General features: G+C 49.9%; 1 protein-coding gene across 4 annotated transcripts in view; it reads left to right on the forward strand.

Moving 5' to 3' along the window:
* The window catches only part of CUX1 (cut like homeobox 1), a 1,380,044-nt gene that overhangs the window by 819,464 nt on the left and 542,003 nt on the right, over positions 1 to 18,577 (forward strand). For 3 of the 4 annotated variants that reach the window (XM_078679377.1, XM_078679375.1, XM_078679376.1), the window contains one exon: positions 12,897 to 13,720. The exons of the other annotated variant lie outside the window; for it this stretch is intronic. In XM_078679377.1, coding sequence (XP_078535503.1) covers positions 12,897 to 13,720 — 824 coding nt within the window. The remainder of the gene's footprint in view (positions 1 to 12,896; positions 13,721 to 18,577) is intronic. 4 annotated transcript variants of the gene reach the window in all.

Below are 18,577 nucleotides of genomic sequence, written 5' to 3' on the forward strand. Positions count from 1 at the left end.
CTTCGCAAGGTGGGGAACGCCAGACGTAGATCTGTTCGCCACCGCCACCGCCGAAAACAGCAAATGCCGAGACTTCGCCTCCAGGTCCCTGGCTGGTCGAACAGCTTTCTGTACGCTTTTCCACCCATTCCCCTGATTCCGACGGCTCTCATCAAGTTGTCCCAGTCCAGGGCGCGGATGATACTGATCGCCCCGGAATGGCCCAGACAGTGGTGGTTTACGGACCTGCTTCACCGGTCTCTCCTTCCTCACATGAAGCTGCCGTGCAGGCCGGACCTTCTCACGAAGTTCGGGGGGCGGATGGTTCACCCCAACCTCTCGTCTTTGAGTTTGGCGGCATGGCTCCTGAAATAGTGCAATATGGCCATCTGAATCTCCCTGAGGATTGTATGGACATACTGAAGGAGGCTAAGCGACCTTCCACTAGGACTTCTTATGCTTACAAGTGGAAGAGGTTTTGCATCTGGTGCAAGTCTAAGAACTATGACCCGACTACATGCAGGGAGGATGTTATTCTTCCATATCTGCTGCATCTGGCGCAGTCTGGCCTTAATGTTCATTCCATTAAGGTTCATCTGGCTGCTTTGACTGCCTACAGGAAATGCCCTTCACAGACTTCCTTCTTCCAGATCCCTGTGATCAAAGATTTTTTGGAAGGCTTGAAGAAAGTGTTCCCTCCTGTCAGGCTTCCTTCGCCTTCATGGGAATTGAATGTGGTGCTGTCCAGACTGATGAAGGAGCCGTTTGAACCTATTCATAAGGCTTCGTTGCAGCACCTGTCCTGGAAGGCGGCGTTCCTCGTGGCCATTACATCGGCCCGCAGGGTGAGTGAAATTCAGGCGTTGTGTTGCCAGGAACCTTATACTGTATTTCATGCTGCTAAGGTTGTTATGCGTACTCACCCTAAATTTCTTCCCAAGGTTATTTCTGATTTTCATGTCAACCAGACCATAACTTTGCCTACGTTTTTTCAGAATCCTTAATCTCCAGCGGAAAGGTCGTTACATTCCCTGGATGTTAGGAGGGTGTTGAAATTTTTTCTGGATAAGACCAAAGATATTCGTAGGTCTGACCAATTGTTTATCAATTATGGATCTGTCAGGACGGGTCTTGCGACCTCTAAGCAGTCTATCTCCAGGTGGATTGTGTCCTGCATACAACTATGTTACCAAAAAGCTAATAAGACCTTAGGAGGTAAGCCTAAGGCTCATTCCACCAGGGGTAAAGCTGCCACGACAGCTTTGCTCCGTAATGTTCCGATTGCAGAAATCTGCAAGGCGGCCACTTGGAAGTCGGTTCATACCTTTGCTAAGCATTACTGCCTGGACACTGATGCCAGGGCAGACGCTCAGGTTGGGCAGGCTTCGCTGCGAAATGCCGAACGCCGTACACGCCGAAGGTCTGGGAGCCGACACCCTATCACAGGTTCGGCATGCTGCACTAAAGAGGCTTTTGAACGATTGATGAACATTTGGTTGCTGACCTAACTCCGGGGAACCTCGACGCTTGCAACATAAATACAAGCTGTCATCTAGTGAAAAACGGGTTCACATAACTGATCTTAAGCAACCGGTCTGCGTCATCATCTTGGGAGAACGGTATCAGCTGTAATAACGAACGGAGGTTGGCACTTTTTTCAACCGGGTTCCCCATACTATTTGGGCAGGACGAAGATTTCCCCAGGAACCACGGACTGACTAACGTTATCCTTACGTATGAGAACGTTTTTTCGGCCTATACAGTACTTGGATTTATGCGGCAGTCTGAATGTAACTGCTTTGAATTTGCAAGCTTATTTTCTATTGCCCTGACGAAGTTCCAACAAGGCAAAAAGTGGAACGAAACGCGTTGGCTGTGCCTTTGATGTTTGAACAAAATTCAAAATAAAGAAGAATTTATACAAAACAAAGCGACTTCGAATACTGACTTTTCTAAGAGTGCACCTTCGTCTTCTGTTTCTTCGCTGCGAAATCTGTTCGCGCAATAGTGGCGTTAATTCTCTTTTCTCCACCGCCGCTTTGGTGTGGGGATGGGCTTGCCATTCTATTCACTAGATTATGACTATACACAGAGATCCCCTACTACAGAAGGAGTAGTTTCTGTCCTGTAACTCCAGTTCTGTAGTAGGGGTATCTCTGTTATAGTCATAAGCGCCCTCCCGCCTCCCCGGTGGAGAGAAGTGTTTCTTTAAGGAATGCGACAGGTCTGGCGTTTTACGCCTTCAAAAAGAACTGAAAGTAAGTTGGACCTGCTATGCATTCTGGGATACTGAGAGAAGGTTCTGGAAGGTTCTCTTAAAGGCACAGTATCCTATTTAAGCCACATAATGGCAGCCTATGGGGCTTGTCTGTCCAGGCCTTCCTCTCTATCATTCTGAGGGGGTTTGCAGTGAAAACAAGGGAAATCTGGACAGGCTTTGCTGTTTGTGGATTTTTTTGGTGGAATTTCTAGTTGAAGTACTGGACAGTGTAGCCTGTGGATATAGGCTGCATTATTTGTCTTTAAATTTTCTCTTAAGTGTCTTTGCAGTTCTGCAAAGTTCTGACAACTTAAGAGATTATTTTTGATTGCCGGGGTCCACGCACATGGGCGGGACTATTCACTAGATTATTACTATACACAGAGATACCCCTACTACAGAACTGGAGTTACAGGACAGAAACTACTCCATCTGACCGATCTGCTGGTGGAATTTTATTTCTTGCCCCCTACCACCTCACGACCAAAAGGATTCCCACGGAAAAGTTTTACAAGTATATGTATGCAGTAAATGTACTTTCTCCCAAAGGAAAACATTACACGTAAAAATGCACTGTTGGTTAACATTGATAAAAACTGTAAAAAGTCTATTGCAAAAAAGTACAAAGTTCTTGGTTTCAAAAAAATTATTTAGAAACCTGTTCTTTTTCTAAGTTGGTGTGGATCTCATTTGTGTGTGTATGTGTGTCCTTTATTGACTCTGTGTTTGCAGAAAATGTCAATCACTCCTGCCTGATGAGCCTGAGGCTGCTCGACCACACTACCCTAGATAGCTCACCTTGGGATTGCTAGAGCAAGCCCCTGTCCACTCATAAGGGATACCTGGATTCTTTACACAGCATACCTCTTTTTGGTATACTACATAAAGAGCCAGCTTACTGCAGTCACCTGTTTTGACTTGTTTCCTAAAGGGACTCCAGCACCTATTCCCTCCAAAACTATTCATTATACTCCAATGGGTCCTCAATCTGGTCTTGATCTTTCTTAATGTGTGCAACCTTAAAGCCTTAACACAGCTTTTCAACTCTGTTTACTCTCCATCAAACAGACTTTTCTGCTGCCCATGTAAGCAATCTGTGCACCCTCTTTATACAACATTCTACCTAGACAAACTAGTTGTGCGAAATCATGCCTCCTTTCTTCCGAAAGTAGTGACCCCTTTCTTCCGAAAGTAGTGACCCCTTTTCATATGGGTCAAAATATAACCCTACACACCTTCTTTGCTACGCCTCACCCTTCTAAATAAAAAGAGAAATTCCACTGCCTCAACCCAAAAAGAGAGTTGTCATTCTACATTGATCGTAGTAAAGAATTTGAGGTAGATGATCAACTCTTTGCTTGCTATATCGGGTGAAGAAAGGAAAGGCCATGAAGAAAAAGACCTTCTCATGATGGATAGCTCTCTGCAAAAAAATCTTTAACGCAGTGGTCAAAAAGCAACACTCTGAGTGCCTGCACATTCATCCTACTACAGCCAAAGCTTGCGCCACTGCATTAACTCGTTGAGTCCTAAATGCAGTCACTACCGTGGTCTACCCAAGCGAATAAAGGGGTGGCTGCATCACCAGTTGCTGCCTCTTTTTCAGCCAGTCTGTCCACTCACTGTACGAACAGTGATGTGCCAAGTAGGTAAGTAGGTGCCTGCATAGCCATAGTACCTCACGCCAGGCTCCATATGCATCCACTTCAAAAGGGCCTCTCAGGACAATGGTCACAAGTGGTGGGACACTGGGAAGATCAAGTGTTAATAAGGCCCAGCACCAGTCACTCTCTCCATTGTCAGAGCAGCAACAACATATTGCGGTGCAGGCTCTTCACAGACCCTATTCCGCAGGTGGTCATCAACACAGATGCTTGGGGTGCATCTCTGGGACATGACAGTCCAGTGTCTGTGCCCGACGTATCAATAAGGTCTCCACATCAGCCATCCGGAGCTTTTAGCCTTACAGATGGCCTTCAAAACCTTTCTCCAAGACATTCAAGGCAAAGTAGACCAGGCGCGAACAGATAAAGTGACTGCTATGTTTGGTCTTCACAAGCAAGCCGGCACATTCTCCTCGCAGCTGTCAACACTTGCGCAGGGATTTTGGCACTAGGTGATCCACCACTGAGTACATCTCCTAGCAGGTTACCTCCCAGGGATGGGCAATGACTTTGCAGATCTGCTCAACAGGACTCAGCAACAAGTCAGTGGGCCGGCCCTCCACCCTCAAGTTCTACTCACAAACATCCAGCAGCGTGGGAGTCCAGACATAGTCCTCTCTCCCACTTGTGAAAATGCAAAATGCCTAACCTTCACCTCCAGGTTTCCATAACACCAATCCATTGGCAGTGCTCTGTGGATGAACTGGTCAGGGATTTTTGCATATGCTCTGCTCCTCTCCCAGTTCTACTGTGTATAATGAGGAAACTACAGTAACCACCCCTCATCCTCATCCTGGTGGCTTACACGTGGGACTGACTACCCTGGTTCTCAAACCTCTTTGAGATGTCCATTTCTCCACACAAGAAGCTTCCAACAGGCCGGAACTTTTGATGCAGAACTAAGGCAGAGTAAGACCACCAGACCCCAGGCAGCTCAAACTAGCTATCTGGCCTCTATGGTCTTGGAATTTGGCTACCTTAAACTGTCTCAAGTGTGCATGAATATAAATTGCAAGAGTATGCAGAGCATGTGATGAACAGATCCTTACAGGGTAAGTAACTTAAACGTTACAAGCCTAACTTTGTAAGATGAATAGTCAGTACTTCCCAGTGTGTATTACAAAAGCCAGGTATTCACTGCATGCTGTGCCTGGGATGTATTCAATCCACAACAAAGGAGCCTCTGTGGCTTCCCATGACAATATCCCACTAGCGGACATTTTGAAAGCTGTAAGACATCCACACTTAAACAAAGCATTATTGTATAGACATTTTTGTTCAGCCAAGAGGCACCAGTTGGGCAAACAGTCCTTAAACTTTCTTCTAGCCATCATCTACTCTTGCTTGCAAGCAACCGCTTACGAGAGAAGTGGACTACTTTTTAGTATATGCAGAGCATGTCGTATACACAACAGCACATGCTGCAAACTGAAGGTGTTACTTAGATGTAACAATCTCTTTGCAGCTGGTAGTGCTGTAGATTCGCAGGGGCCTTTCCACCACCCCGGATACAAGGTAAGGGTATAATGCTTGGAGCAGTAATAATGTGCACATTTTTTGCATACTGTACTCCTGTACACATAAAAGTAGGCTCTCCTGCCTAGTATCTCTACAGCTAATTTACTATTACTTGTTTGTGGGAAGCGCATTCTAATGTGGAGTCAATGTCCTATTGCTTAGTGCTTGTCAGGGGGAGGGATCACAAGTTACTCTGAAAACTTTACTTCAAGAAAAACACTTCCTACATCCGTGGCCAACACAGGATGGCAAAAGTGTGCTCAGGTGATCTGTGGATGAACTAGTCAGGGATATTTGCCTAAACTTTTCCAACTCTCTTCCTCATCTCCTGAATGGTGAGAAAAATCAGGCAGGTGTCCATAACCCTTATCCTAGTTGCACAAATCTGGGCCAAACAGCCCTGAAATGCCATGCTCCTGGAGATGTTAGTCAACCCTCACAAGAAGCTCCCACATACACTAGACATTCTCACTCAGCATCAGAATCAGTTTAGATACCCAGACCTCAAACATCTCAACCTTGCAATTTGTCACCTACTCTGTTGGAGTTTGGTTGTCTCAGCCTTCAGAAGAATGCAAGTTTATCCTGCAGGAAGCACTCACACTTGCTACTCGTGTCTGCTTTGCTGCAGTTTGGACAAGGTTTATGCATTACTGCCTTTCCAAATAGTCAGGTCCTCTTAAAGGTTTCGTACAGCACCTTGTATCCTACCTTTTATAGTGCTAGAAAGTATGCCTTTGCTACAGTTCTATATGTCTGCATTTAGCAGCAGTCACAGTATGCCTCCAAAACAGACAGCACGTTTCCCTCTTTAGTATACCATTCATTAAAGCCTCCACTGAAGGTATACGGAAGGTAATACTGCCAAAGACACCTCCGACACCTGCCTAAATCATTCATGTAGTTATTTACACTACTCATTGGTTCTCCTATTCAAATCCCTGCACTCATACCAACTACAGTTCTGTTCTTGGACGGTCGTTCCTCCCTCAGACGTATTAGTGAGCTTCAAGCTATTACAGATCAAGAACCCTTTTACCAGGTTCATAAAGACAGGCTTGTACTCCGGACCAATCCCACAGTTTTGCCTAAGGTTGTTTCACCTTTCTGCATGAATGAAACAATGAAGCTGCCAGTCTTTTTCCACAACTAGTCTGTAGTAAAACTGGTCATTTACACTGTGGATGTTAAATCTGAAAGAAATAGGTTAGTATTGGATTCCTTACCTTAGAATATCCCCAGGCGTCAGTCTGGATCCGGAAACTTTTGCGTAGCAGTACCCCTGCGCGTCGGTAGGCGTCGTCTGCAGGCGTCTCCTGCGGCTCCGCGTCCGTCGTCGGCGTCGTGCGCCGTGATGACGTCGCTGGAGTATATAGACGCCGCCTCCGCGCGCTGACGTCAGTTCTTCTTTTTTCCGCGCCAGTTAGCGCAGATCCGAAGAGCAGTACTCCGGTCTTTTGACCAAAGTTTTTGAATCTTATCTTTACTCTTAAGGTGCCGGTAGGATGCCCGGTTTTAAGAAGTGTGACGGCTGTGACCGCACGATGTCGGTCACGGACCATCACTGACTCTGCCTCCGGTGCCTGGGCCCGGACCACGAAGTGGACGCCTGCGTCGATTGCCGGGCCTTGACGAATAAAGCTAGACGGGAGCGGTCCCGCAAGCTACTCGAGCTCCGGGTGTCGGCCCCGCGTCGAGAGCGGTCCCGGTCCGGACGGAGGTCTAGGGAGCGATCGAGGGAGCGGTCGCGGAGCCGTCACGAGCGCTCCGAGAGTCGTCACCATTCCTCTGGTTCCTCAGGTAGGAAGCACAAGAAGTCGGGGCGTCGTCATCGTACCCCCGACTCCCCCCCCCCCCCCCCCCCCCCCGACGCTCGCGCGATGCGGCCGGGGGTTTGGGTAGCCCCACCCCCGCGGCTCCGCGTGAGTCGCCGGCGCGGCCTGCTCCATACCCTATGGTCCCTGGGCAAGGCGCGACGCCCGAGGAGATAGAGGCGTTCCTCATGGCCATGAGGGCACTGTCTCCTCCGACGGGTGCTCCTGCCTCGACGCCGTCGGGTGCTCCGGCCCCGACGGCTCCGGCCCCGGCGCCGCAGGGGCCTTCCGGGTCGACGCCGGCTGGTCCACCGGCTTCTCCGACGCCGATTCCATCGGGGCAACCCACGGTGCCGCCCCCGCGCGGCGCCGGGTCTCCGGCGCCGGCTCCGGCCGGCGTTGGGGCTCCGGCGCCGGCTCCGGGCGGCGCCGCCCCCATTCCCTCTCCGACTCCGGACGCGGAGTCGGACCGGCGTCGTCCGGCGCCGAGGGGGTCTGTTGACCCCGGGGAGCCGGTCTACATTGTTGACTCCGAATATGGTGAGGATGTAGATTACGGAGAGGAATGGGAGGGGTCTGAGGACCCTCTGACCCGCGAGTGTCAGTACGATGTGGACTGGACAGGTGACTTGGGTGACGCCAGTGGTCTGGATGACTCCCCAACCCTGGCTTTGTCTCGCCTCCTACCGTGGCTACGGAGGAGGGGGCAGCTTATTCAGTGGTGTTGATGAGGGCTGCCAAGGCCTTACACCTTGAGCTCCCCGTCGCGGCCGTGAGGACTAACATCCTCACTGAGGTACTCAAACCGCAGTCATGCCCACAGGAGCCACTGCTGCCGTTCAATGAGGCCTTAACTGACGTTCTTTTGGGCACGTGGTCCAGGCCCGCTTCAGGTTCGCCTGTTGATAGGAACGTGGCCAGACGCCACCGTCCGTGTACGGATGACCCAAAGTTCTTGTCCACCCATCCCACCCCTGAGAGCCTGGTGATCCAGGCCTCGACTTCCCAGTCCGCATTTCTGTCGGCCCCGCCCGACCGGGAATCTAAGAGGTACGACCAGTATGGTAAGAAGGTCTTTTCGTCCCTGAGTCTGGGACTGCGGTCTTGCAACACCGCATGCCTCTTAGGCCGCTACACCCACTCTCTGTGGGATACGGTCCCGGAGTTGCTGCCTGAATGCCCACAGGAGGTGCGGGCAAAGCTCGGCAAGGCTATGATTGAAGGCCGAGACGCAGCGAGATACTCCATAAGGTGTGGTCTTGATACGACCGACTCACTGGGCAGAGCGATGTCCACGACGGTGGCGATTCGTCGCCACGCCTGGCTGAGGTCTTCCAATTTCTCGGCAGATGTCCAGAATGCATTGATGGACATGCCATTTGATGGCAGTTGCCTGTTTGGCGACAAAGCGAACCACGCGCTGGAACGCTTCAAGGACTCCAGGGTCACGGCCAAGTCCTTGGGTCTCTCGACCCAGCGCCAGCAAACGGGTTCGTTTCGCTCCTTTCGGGGCCACGGAAGGGGCGGTCCCACACGTGCTGCCAGCCACGCGCCGCAACAGACTTCTCAACGCGGTGGCGGCCGTGGGAACCGCCGTGGTGGCGGTCGGGGACAGCGGCGAGGTCAGTCCACACCTCCCCCCGCACCTTCCGCCTCTAAATCCTCCTAGTCCGTACTTTCAGGCCCATGTGACACCGGTGGGCGGCAGGTTTCGCCATCACCTCTCCCACTGGCACACAATAACATCGGACAGGTGGGTGCTGCAGCTCGTCCGAAGGGGCTACTCCCTCCCCTTCGAGACCACTCCTCCAGCCATGCCACCGCAGAACCACCGTGTGTCGGGGGACCACTTGACACTTCTGCAGGAGGAAGTTACGGCCCTCTTGGCCAAGGGGGCCATCGAGCGCGTTCTTGGGCCAGAAGTAGGATGTGGTTGCTATTCCCACTACTTTCTGGTACCCAAGAAGGACAAAGGGGGTCTACGTCCTATCTTGGACCTAAGGGACGTCAACGGCTTCCTCCGGAAGGAGAAGTTCAAGATGTTGACATTGGCTCAGGTCTTGGCTGCTCTAGACCCGCAAGACTGGATGGTAGCGTTGGACTTGCAGGATGCGTATTTTCACATCCTCGTCCTGCCGGCCCACCGGCGTTACCTGCGGGGTAGGCCAGGAGCATTTTCAGTTTATCGTGCTCCCCTTCGGCCTTACCAGCGCCCCACGGGTGTTCACAAAGGTGATGGCGGTGGTCGCAGCCCATCTGCGCAGATCAGGGGTGTCGGTCTTCCCCTATCTAGACGACTGGTTGTTGAAGGCGGGCTCGCCCTAGACAGTCGTCCACCACCTTCAGATGACGGCAGACCTCCTGCATGGGCTGGGGTTTTCCATCAATGTGCCGAAATCACACCTGTGTCCCTCCCAAAAGCTCCTTTTCATCGGAGCGGTTCTCGACTCGGCGCAGTTTCGGGTCTATCCACTGGAACAGCGGGTCCAGGATATACAGGCTTTGATTCCCATCTTCCAGCCGTTATCCCGGGTTTCGGTCAGGTTGACGCTGCGGCTACTGGGGCTGATGGCTTCCTGCATCCTTCTGGTGCATCACGCCCGGTGGCGGATGCGGGCTCTGCAGTGGGACCTGAAGTTTCAGTGGGCCCAGCATCAGGGCAACTTGTCCGACCATGTCTTGATCTCGGAGGGCACTGCGAGACAACTGCAGTGGTGGCTTACGGACCGCGATTGGGTCAGAGGCAGACCCCTCTCCCTTCCCCAGCCGGAGCACGTTGTTGTGACGGACGCGTCCCTCCAGGGCTGGGGAGGCCACTTGGGAGAGGCAGAGATCAGAGGCATCTGGTCTCCGGCGGAGTCCCGGCTCCATATAAACCTGTTGGAGCTACGGGCGATTCATCTAGCACTGAAGGCATTCCTCCCCTTTGTCAACGGGAGTGTAGTGCAGGTGTTCACGGACAACACCACCGCCATGTGGTACTGCAACAAACAAGGCGGGGTGGGGTCGTGGACCCTTTGCCAGGAGGCCCTGCGTCTCTGGCAATGGCTGGAACGTCAGGGCGTGACTCTGACGGTTCAACACCTGGCCGGGTCTCTGAACGCCAGGGCGGACGAACTCAGCCGTCGGTGCTCGATGGATCACGAATGGCGTCTGAACTCGGACGTGGCGCAAGGCCTCTTTCTGCGATGGGGAGAGCCTTGGTTAGATCTATTCGCCACAGAAGAGAACGCGCAATGTCATCAGTTCTGCGCGTTGGAGTTTCCAAGACGGCACTCGCACGGCGACGCCTTTCTGCGCGAGTGGAGTTGCGGTCTGTTATACGCCTTTCCGCCTATACCACTTCTGCCCAGAGTGCTGAAGAAGATCAGGCGCGACCGGGCCCAAGTCATCCTTGTGGCTCCGGACTGGGCTCGAAGGTACTGGTATCCCGAGCTACTCAGCATGTCAGTCGGTCCCCCAATCCGCCTGCCCCTTCAGGAGGACCTTCTGTCGCAGCAGCAGAGGACGGTCCTCCACCCGAACCTGTCCAGCCTCCACCTCCATGCGTGGAGATTGAGCGGCGACAGTTGAGGCCATTCGACTTGCCTCCTGAAGTGTGTGATGTGATTCTGGCAGCCAGGCGTCCCTCCACGAAGTCGGTATACGCCTGCCGGTGGAACAGATTTGTGGCATGGTGCACAGCAAAGGCTGTGGATCCTCTTTCTGCCCCTCTTTCCGAGGTTCTCCTCTTTCTTCTCACTCTTGCCCAGCAGGGCTCTGCTCTGGGCACTATCAAGGGCTACCTTTCTGCCCTTTCGGCCTTTCTGAGGCTGCCTGATCAACCTTCTTTGTTCAAGTCCCCTATTGTAACAAGATTCTTGAAGGGCATCACACACATGTATCCACCTGTCACGTTTGTGATGCCTCAGTGGGACTTGAACCTGGTTCTGACCTTCTTGATGTGTGCTCCCTTCGAGCCACTTCATTCCTGTCCTCTCCGTCTCCTGACTTTAAAGACGGCCTTCCTGGTTGCCATCACCTCTGCCAGGAGAGTGAGTGAGCTCCAGGCTCTTTCTGTCAAACCTCCTTTCATGTCCATTCATCCAGACAAGGTAGTTCTGAGAACTAGACCTTCTTTCCTGCCCAAAGTGGTCTCTGCTTTTCACATCGGGCAGTCCATCACCTTACCCTCCTTCTTCCCGCCTCCGCATCCTTCAAAGGATGAAGAGCGGCTCCATCGTCTGGACCCAAAACGTGCGCTTTCATTTTATATGGATCGCACACGCCAGTTCCGGGTGGATGACCAACTGTTTGTTGGCTACGTGGGTGCGAAGAAGGGACGGGCGGTACATAAACGGACCATCTCTCGGTGGGTCGTTCTGTGCATCAAAGCGTGCTACTCTTTGGCTCGGAAGGATCCTCCTGTTGGGCTGAGGGCCCATTCCACTCGGGCCACGGCGGCTACTACTGCCCTGGGCCGGGGAGTCCCTTTGCAGGACATTTGCCAGGCGGCTACGTGGGCCTCGCTGCACACTTTTGCGAGGCACTACTGCCTGGACAGTCAAGTCCGGAGGGATGGCTTCTTTGGCCGTTCGGTCCTCCAGGACTTTCTGGTGTAGGATTGTATCGGTTCGCAGACCCACCACCGGGGTTGGTATTGCTGGGGTATCTATTCTAAGGTAAGGAATCTAATACTAACCAGTTTCTTTCAGATGAACAAGTTACTTACTTTCGGTAACGATATATCTGTAAGAAACAGTAGTTAGTATTAGATTCCTTACCGCCCCGCCCATCCTCCCCGTTCTGCGAACTGATACCTAGGGTTAAGGACATCCCTTTCAGGGCCCTAGTTTCAATTGGCACCAGTGTTGGTTCTCGCATGGCTCTGCGTGTTCTGGCGCGGAAAAGCTATGTACAAAGAACTGACGTCAGCGCGCGGAGGCGGCGTCTATATACTCCAGCGACGTCATCACGACGCCAACGACGGACGCGGAGCCGCAGGAGACGCCTGCAGACGACGCCTACCGACGCGCAGGGGTACTGCTACGCAAAAGTTTCCGGATCCAGACTGTCGCCTGGGGATATTCTAAGGTAAGGAATCTAATACTAACTACTGTTTCTTACAGATATATCGTTACCGAAGGTAAATAACTTGTTCGTTAGTGCTGATATACTACATTGCTAGGACTAAGCCTTTTAGAATGTCTACACAACCTTTTGTGGGCTTCACCGAAGGGGCACAGAGGAACTCTGCCATAGGGACTGGTATTACGAGGGGGGATAGTTACTTGTATTCAAACCAGGGCTAAGTGCGCTCTCCATGTACCCTCTAGAGCCCACTCTACTATTCTATTCATTCTCCTCTCTGCATAATTCCTAACTATCCTGTAACGTGCCATCAAATTTGTTGGGGTTGATGTGTTTCCCAGATCTGGTTCACAAAAATGTTTTTTTGTATTTGTTAATAAAAGTTGTCACCTCTTTGTTATAAGTAAGGATGCTTTTCGATGTTTGCAGTGTACTTTGTCTGGTATTTGTTATATTTGTTACTAAATTATTGTAGTGGTTGGTTAATACCAGATTTTCTCGTAATTTACTTTGTTTCCTGATGCATCATTAAATCTTAATTTAGATATTGCAGTTCTACATTATGAAACATCTGCCTTTGATTTTTCACAGCTGAGCCGGCTCAGCCACATTCTGCTTGTAACAGTGGTAACTCCGATGATGCTATTCGATCAATCCTGAAGCAAGCAAGACGCGAGATGGAGGCTCAACAGGCTGCCTTTGAACCTGTCCTGAAATCAGAATCTCTGTCTCCTGCAGATATTTCCATTCTATCTCCCAAGCTAATCTCCACCTCTGCAGTATGTTCTGGGTCCAGTTATGCCCCATTGGTGTTGTCATTGAAAAAGCATTCAAGTGTACTGGCATCCAATATCTCTTCACTGCAGAACTACACAGGGATCAAAAGAGAACATCGTGACAACCCTGCTTTGGAAATGCATGGGATGGCGGAATCCCCCCACAACATAAGACATGTTAAAAGTGAATTGGGCCGAGGAGGTATATGGAAGGACAATTGGTGGAGTACTGTTCAGCATGATCGAAGAAGCACCGCTCCTTTGGAAGATATTAAGACAGAGGAAGTAAACAGCATAAAAGAAAAGCTCACAAGTCACAACAGGGTAGATCACTGCCAGCAGCAAGGGACCACATCTTCTGACTATTGGAAAGAATGGCCAAAAGCTGAATCTCCATACTCTCAAAATTCTGAGTTGAGCATGACTGGGGCAAGTCGTAGCGAAACTCCGCAAAATAGCCCACTTCCATCCTCCCCCATTTTGCCTTTGTCTAAAACAACCAAACCTGTTGTACCCCCATTGACTCCGGAACAGTACGAGGTCTACATGTATCAGGAAGTGGACACAATAGAGTTAACACGTCAGGTCAAAGAGAAGCTAGCAAAGAATGGAATTTGCCAAAGGATATTTGGAGAAAAGGTAATTGCTTGTATTCTTCTATACTCGTATAATAATGGTTCTTGTGAAATGGCATCATGATAAGAACATGTACAGTAAAACTGTGCCATATATCTATTTGTTTTTCTGTGTTCTCTAAGCTTTTATCAAAGATTAAACCTCTGGTTGAATGCTGTGGTGCTTAGACAAGAAGTATTTCTAATCATGTGTCATGAGCTACGTCCATCTGTTCACGCTGGCCTCACAGCACGGTTGTCATATTGCTGAGTATCACCATGCTCACAGCAGTACTGCCCACGAAGACACTATACAAACTACATGTGCTATTAACTGTCTACTACGGTACGCACTATATTTGCTACCATCAGCTACCTTTCACATATATACATCTCATTGAAACTTTTTCTGACTGCGCTTAAGCGATTTGGCACGACCCTCTGGTTCCCCTAAAATTGACCCTGTGCTTATGTATGCTGACAACGCGGTGCTTATGGCCCGCACCCCAAATAGTCTCCAGAGGGTTTTATCCAGTTTTGTAAATTTTATGTCCAATTTGGGTCTCACAGTTAACGTATCCAAAACTTTTATATTAAAATGCGGCCAGGGGACCAATAAGTGTCTCCCTTTTTTCCTAGAGAAGAATCGCCTAACCTGCGCTAATACTTTTTCATATCTGGGATTTCTTTTTGACCGTACTGGCTCATGGTCACAGGCTGTAAATCTAAGGAGATAGTTGTTCTCAGAGGCATTGGCAGTCCTGACCAATTTTGGCAGAAAATTAGGCAGACACCCCCTCTCCCTCCTCTCCTCCCCCCACAGAACTGCTCCACATCTACAAAGCGAAATGTGTCTCAATAGCGACATATGGAGTGGGTGCCTGGGGATACGCAGACGGACATCTTTGCATAATGCCGAAAACAGATTCCTTACACATTTGCTTGCTATTCCAGCTAGTGTTTAATTGTCATTCGGAATTGGGTTTATCGCACATAGAGGATGTCATCTGCATCCAACCAATCCTCCTCTGGCATCATATCTGGACCACAGAGCAGACCAGTCTAAATCACCAAGTGATCAGTGACTGCTGTGCGCTAGATGGAGCTTCACACATAGGATGGCTTAAGTATATTAAGGAATTTCTCTGTAAATTGGGCCATCCAGAATACTATGATAACCCCATCTCTCTGACTAAGTTAAATAGGAAAGTTTTTTAACTCAGCTGCTTGCATTACCTCGGAAATAAAAGAATAAACACAGAGATTAAAAAAACCTCAGTCTTGGCACACCAAAACATTCTGACTATTTTTAAGATGCAGCCGTATCTAACTTATGTAACCCTTGTTTTAGGATGTGCATTGTTCATAGGTTATTTAGCTTTCCAATAATTAATGACTGGTCCAGGCAGTTGTCTAATTGTCCATGTGATGACCTGTCTGCACAATCTACCATGCATGTTTTATTTTTTTGCAAATTTTATACATTCCTGAGGAAAAGGTGGATACTTCCAGTGCTTAGAACATTAGGCCTGAAACAATGTCGCCCTGCTTTTCTAGTTTTGCAATCTTTGGGGGCAAGAGCCTAGAACCTTATCTGTCACATTGTTTTTAAAGTCTGTTTTTAATTGTTGAAAGACTATTCTCATGTAACAACTTGCACTGTAAAATTTATTTTATAATTTGTAGTTTTTCTTTTATCTACTAGTAACATGAGCTTTTTGCTCCTTACTGTTCGATTTTTGTTTTTTTAATGCACTGTTATGATTATTCTTTTAATCTAATAAAGCTTGATTGAATTGACCAATGATTATGACACAAAACTCATTACAGGTGACATGTGCACCTCTTAGTCACATTATTGACGGTATTTCTTTCCGCTGGAAAGGGGCTACCAACCTACTGAATGTGCTAAATGGCAGATTGTGCAATACACTGATGCCAATAACATAAAATGAGAGACCACAAAATTATAATTGTTTCTTGGAATGTCCTCTTTTACAGATTGAAAATCAGGTGCTTTAAATCCCTGCAGGGCAGTCCTTTGCAACTGACTGTTATCCCAGAACGTCCAGTGTGTCCTAACTGGAAGATCGCAGTGTTGACCTCTTAGCATTGGACAGAGATTCAGTGAGACTATAGTGCAGTCATTGTGGATCGATAAAGAGAATTACTAATGTCATTGCTTGAGTAACTTTCCTCTATCAACTTCTTGTGACATAAAAAGTGAATCCATACTGCCTGAGTAGGACACTATAAAGCACAAAATGAAGGGATGGACCGTTGTATCTTTAAGGGCCAGTAAGGGAACATTCCTGAATATGTGGTCACTTTCCAACCCTTGTTGACGGGTAGCTTCGTTTCTATTGGATACATCTAACAGCAGATTCTTCACCTTCAAATATCCCATGCGCCAGACTGGCATTAGGTGGCACCATGTGCTCCATGGTAACATGTCATCCTAGAAGTGATTGAGCAGGGCTGCATGTAAGCGCCACCCGTACACTCATTACCTTTCTTTCCTCCCCTTATCAGGAGCTCTGCTCATAACTTTGTGAGTTTTAGAATTACTTTCCAAACATTACAGACAGTGTGCCAGGCACAACGCCTCCCCCAAAAACGATGGCATTTAAGCAGTGCCCTTGCTACAGGAACCAGATGTCTGTGACGGACACACATGACATATTCCTGGGATGCTTGGCCTTCGATATCAACTCAGAGTTGTAGGGTAAGTGCTCCCTCATGCACCTAAAGGCAGCTCGAAAAATGGAGGTGAAAGTATCAGTCGCTGAAAATAAGAATTGACTGCATTTGAAAAATAGATTCCGCTCTAAGTTGTGATCCTGTTCAAGGAGTCATCCCTTTGTGAACACCAGTTCCAACTCAGAGTCTTCCACTAAGTCGAAAATACACCATACGTGCAAGGAGGTGAAACTGAGTTCACACCATCCTGCCACTCAATTGTGCGAAAAGGGGCGCGTGCGTCAGTCTACATTTCACATCCCACAAACACAGGGCGGTAGCCAGGAGTATTTGTTTCGTGAAGCATGACTCCCACTGATAGCTACATATAGCAGAGGTTCAGGCCTCCGGTGTGGGTGAAAAGGGGGTTGGATCCTTATTGGCCTACACATTTTTAAAAAAAAAAGGCTTCAATAATTTGAGGTTGTAAAATACAAAAATGACATTATATGCAACTACTATTGTTCTTTTTACTATAGTATTAGTCTTTCCTGAGAAACATTTGGAAGTTGTGTATGTGAGACAGATGATCCATTTAAAGTGTGCTCATTGAAAACTGAATGGAATTTTGAGACATTTTTACAGGGTTCTTCTGAATTTTTCACGAGGAATTGCTGTAAATATTAATGTAAATATAAATATTTTTATGAATTTGATGTGAGGTGTAGCCCCTATGAGGTTCAGGGAACAGCATGTGGCAAGTGGTGCATGTTAAAGACAATTAAACCCAAAACACACTTAATGAGTTATAAAGGTTAAAAGTCTATCAAGGGTGTTCTGACCGTAAGTTAGTGATAAATGATATATATAACATTAGCATCTGAAAGAGACATGTTAGTGATAGATTCCTTACCTTAGAATATCCCCAGGCGTCAGACTGGATCCGGAAATTTTTGCGTAGCAATACCCCTGCGCGCCAGCAGGCGTCGTCCGTTGTCGGCGTCGTTAGCACCGGAATGACGTCGTCGGAGTACTTAGACGCCGCCCATGCACGCTGATGTCAGTTCTTCTTTTTTCCGCGCCAGCTAGCGCAGATCCGGAGAAGCTCTACCCCTTAGTAATTTTTTGACTAAACTTTTTGATCATTTCTCTTCTCAAGTCTCCGACTCCGATGGTGCCGGTAGGGATGCCCGGGTTCAAACCCTGTTCCAAGTGCGACCGACTGATGTCGGTTACCGACTCCATCGCCGGTGCCTGAAGTGCTTAGACCTCGACCACGACGACCGCACCTGCTCCGACTGCCGGGCCCTGACGTCTAAAGCTAGGCGGGAGCGGTCCCGCAAGCGACTCGAGCTCCGGCAGTCGGCCCCGCGCCGCTCCAGGTCCCGGTCCCACAAGAGGTCGAGGGACCGGTCGCGAGGTCAGAGTCCTCGCAGCTCCTGGAGTGGACATCGGTCGTCGGGATCCAAGTCCTCAGGTAAGAGGCACGAGAGGTCGGAGAGACGTCATCGTTCCTCCGACCCACCCTGACGCTCGCACGATGCGGCCGGGGGTTCGGGTGACACCACCCACGCGGCTCCTACGGAGTCGCAGGCGTCGCCGCCTGCCCCACACCTTCGGGTCCCTGAGCATGACGCGACGCCAGCGGAGGTCAAGCAGTACCTCATGGCCATGAGGTCCCTCCCTACGCAGCCGGGTCCCGTGGCGCCTCTGGGCCCAACGACCCCGGCTGGAGGGCCTAGCGGGTCGGGTGCTTCGGCTCCGACGCCGTCGGGTGCTTCGCCAGCGGCGACTTCGGTCCCGGCGCCGCAGGCCCTCACTGGATCCGCTTCCGGATCCGGGTTGTCGCCGGTCGACCTCAACGGTGCCGGCCTCACGGGTGTCGCCCCCGGCGCCACTGTGGACGCCGTCCCCAAACTTCCCTTCGGTCCGGATCTGGCGCCGGAGCGGCGCCGCTTCCGACGGCCTTTGGAGATTTCTATTTCCATGAGACGGCCCGTCTGATGACCCTGCTTTGCAGGAGATGGGTGACGAAGGTGATTGGGAGGGGTCTCTTGACCCTCTGGCACGAGACTGCCAGTCTCCACAGGACTGGACATATGAGCTTGAGGAGGCCAGTGGTATTGACACTTCGCCAGACACTGGATTTGTCTCCCCTCCCACCGTGGCTACGGAGGAGGGGGCTGCTTACAGTGTAGTGTTG

This window comes from Lissotriton helveticus, chromosome 3_1 (genome assembly GCF_964261635.1).
Source record: "Lissotriton helveticus chromosome 3_1, aLisHel1.1, whole genome shotgun sequence".
In the NCBI taxonomy this organism is placed as follows: Eukaryota; Metazoa; Chordata; class Amphibia; order Caudata; family Salamandridae; genus Lissotriton; species Lissotriton helveticus.